The following is a 2,844-nucleotide window of genomic DNA, read 5'->3' as shown; positions in this document are numbered from 1 at the left end:
AGCTCTAGATTTGCACCCATTTTGCGTACTCACACATGAGAGAGTTTCTCCCCATGCATTTATTCACATCCTTAATGTATGTGAATCAATATAAACCAATAAAAATGCCTTGAAACTTTCAATGTGGGACTAAAGTCCCATTCACAATGAAACCTCTTTCCTCTTCTATTTCTTCTCCATTCACTTATATTTAACATAAACATAGTGCATAAATATTTTAAGTTAGTCTATGAATTAACATAGTCCATAATTATATCGATAATTGTTCTAGTAAATTTTAGATCAATTTTTAACATATTCAGAATGTTATTATCACTGTATGCTCTGATAAATATTTTAAGTAATATTTGACTTGGGAAGAAGTCTCACTATTCAAAGGAAATTTTAGATTTTAGTTGGACTCGACATCAATGGATTTGATCTCACTCGGAATAGATAAATGGATCTAATTTGATTTTAAGATGTTAATGTCATCGAAAGATTTCAAGCATCAACGTTGTCGTGTAAAAGATTTCATAGGGATCCAAACATAGGTGAAGCGTGGAACTCTCATGCATGTTATCCATCATAAAGAAGCTAAAATAATATTTTTTTTAATTTATCAATTATTTAACAATCGAATCATAATTTTAATAAATTAATAAATATTTTTTTTTTCAATGAGTATATATATAGCATATAAAATATTGAACCGGGGAGTTAATTAACAATATTGAATCGTCGGAGATGAATATTATCGCTTTATTTCAATAAAATATTATATTTTAGACATTGAATATTGCATACTCAAACTCTCAAATATATGACACTCATACCTCTCATAGAATTAAAATTAGTACAAAGATTTGCACAACTCTTGTACAAAATACTTGCATTGTTTGAAGAGCTGTACAAAATACTCATGGAACTTGAATTAAGCCCTCGTTACACAATATCATATTTTAGACACTCAGGTGACGTCTGGTTAAATAATGAGAATAATTATAGGTATGAGTTTGATAGTAAAGTGGAATGAGAATGAAATTCACTTAGTTATATAAGTTTGATTGATTCTGATAAATCTAGAAATTATTCCTAAATTATCATTTCCAAACTCACAATACAAACACTATCTTTTACTACCATTCCATTTTCTCATTCCCAAACCTATCAACCAAACACCCCTTGTTACATAATTAATCTCTCAAATACAAACACTCATATATCGTAGACTTTCACAATATTTGTATAAAATGCCTACATTCTTCACGCACCCGTGATGAATTAGCCATCAATCTATATACATGGGTTTGTAGAGGTGTTGGAAGGACTTGGTTCGTTCGTCGCCCCAATTGAGCTGCTCCCACCATGATCTCTCACACTCGACCTCTTTCAGCCCATCAGCAACCAACTTCAGCTTCGTCAGTTTGGGGCAATCTTCCACCTTGATAGTCTTCAACGATGGGAAATTTAATATTCGTTCCCCATCACTCAAACTCTTCAATTTTGGAAGCCGCCGTAGCACCATTGTGTGGAGATCAGGAAAGATTGTTATAACTGTCTCCCCACTACCATTTGCCTCTCCCTCCAATTTGATCAATCTATCTATTGCCCCACAACCCTCAATTTTTAGTGCAAGAAGAGTATTAGGGAACGTAGGCCTCCAAACGAGCTTTGCTTTTGGGAGACTCGAAAGTCGAAGCTCTAGTAGAGGTAGAAGAATAGGCTGATGATTGCCAATTACCAACTCTTCTAGCTCACTCATTGCGTGAAGCTGGATACGAATTAGTCTGAGCATAGTTTCCGCATGAAAATCCATGGATGGGATGTTGAACGTCGTCAAATCTGGACACCCTTAATGGAGCCAGTGTGTGAATGGTGCCAGTCTTGGAGAGTCGCAGAGGTTTTGAAGAGCAGCAAGCTTGCTGACTGTGATCCCAATGACTTTTAATCTCTTCAAGCTTTCCAGCTCTTCAAAAGTCACACCTTCTTCCAAAGTGTGTCCTTCCTTCCACCCACTGTAGCTGTCCACCATGTTAAGCCATTGCAATTCTCGAAGACTGGAGATTAATTAGTTGGTCAGGAATGATTCTCAAAGATGTCGTGGATGACAACGTCAAACATCTGAGATATACTAACGCGGCCATCTCCTTAGGTAAAGAAGTAATCCTAGTTCTGGATAGATGGAGAAAGTGTAGTTGCACCAGATTACCAATGCTTACCGGGAGCTCCCTTATAGAAGTATCTCGCAAATCAAGGATTTTGAGGTGAGGCATGTGCAAGAAGAACCCATTTGGAATCTTCCTGAGAAATTTGTTAACGTGAAGATTCAGAAAAACCAAGTTAGGACATTGAGGTGCTTCTGGAAGGTCTCTTATTTGGTTCCACACAAGTGCAATTCTCTCTGCATCTCGCCATTTCTCAGCAGCCGGTGCTTCTTCGACCCGCACCAACAATTTGTTCTCCTTCCCGCACTCACGTTGCACCCACAATATCATGGCCCGGGTCATGGGATGCATCGTGAAGTAGTACTCATCATGAAATATGCTAATCCAAGATTCTTTTTTGAATAATGCACCATAAGAGGCGCAAACTCGCAAGTTGTCACTGGATAGACGATCATAGCTTATGATCCTGTCCGAAAGCTGAACCAACGGACGCTGGGCACGTGGCGCTCTCCGGTTGATGATGTGGATCTCTGACCGTCCGCACGGACCTTTGGTGAACCTGCACAGAAGTCGGGCCGGGAAGGGGTTGCCGGCGACGACCCTCCGACTCTCAAGTCAGGCAAAGCTCGACAACAAAGGAGTGGCTCCAAGGATCGCAGAACGCATACCTCAGGCGAAGCGTAGAGCCCCTTATATA

The 2,844-nt window shown here is 38.9% G+C and overlaps 1 protein-coding gene across 1 annotated transcript; it reads right to left on the bottom strand.

The window, feature by feature from the left end:
* Nucleotides 1-1,270: 1,270 nt before the first annotated feature.
* Nucleotides 1,271-2,477, bottom strand: LOC122008030 (disease resistance protein RPS2-like). Its single transcript, XM_042563604.1, has 3 exons — nt 2,119-2,477; nt 1,862-2,039; nt 1,271-1,753 (listed from the first exon to the last, which is right to left on the bottom strand). Exons 1-3 carry the CDS (start codon nt 2,475-2,477, stop codon nt 1,271-1,273), a joined length of 1,020 nt encoding a protein of 339 aa, XP_042419538.1.
* Nucleotides 2,478-2,844: the final 367 nt, after the last annotated feature.

Source organism: Zingiber officinale, chromosome 1A (genome assembly GCF_018446385.1).
Source record: "Zingiber officinale cultivar Zhangliang chromosome 1A, Zo_v1.1, whole genome shotgun sequence".
Lineage (NCBI taxonomy): Eukaryota > Viridiplantae > Streptophyta > Magnoliopsida > Zingiberales > Zingiberaceae > Zingiber > Zingiber officinale.
The sequence above is the reverse complement of the archived record's forward strand: the minus strand, read 5'-3'. Positions and strand labels throughout refer to the sequence as shown.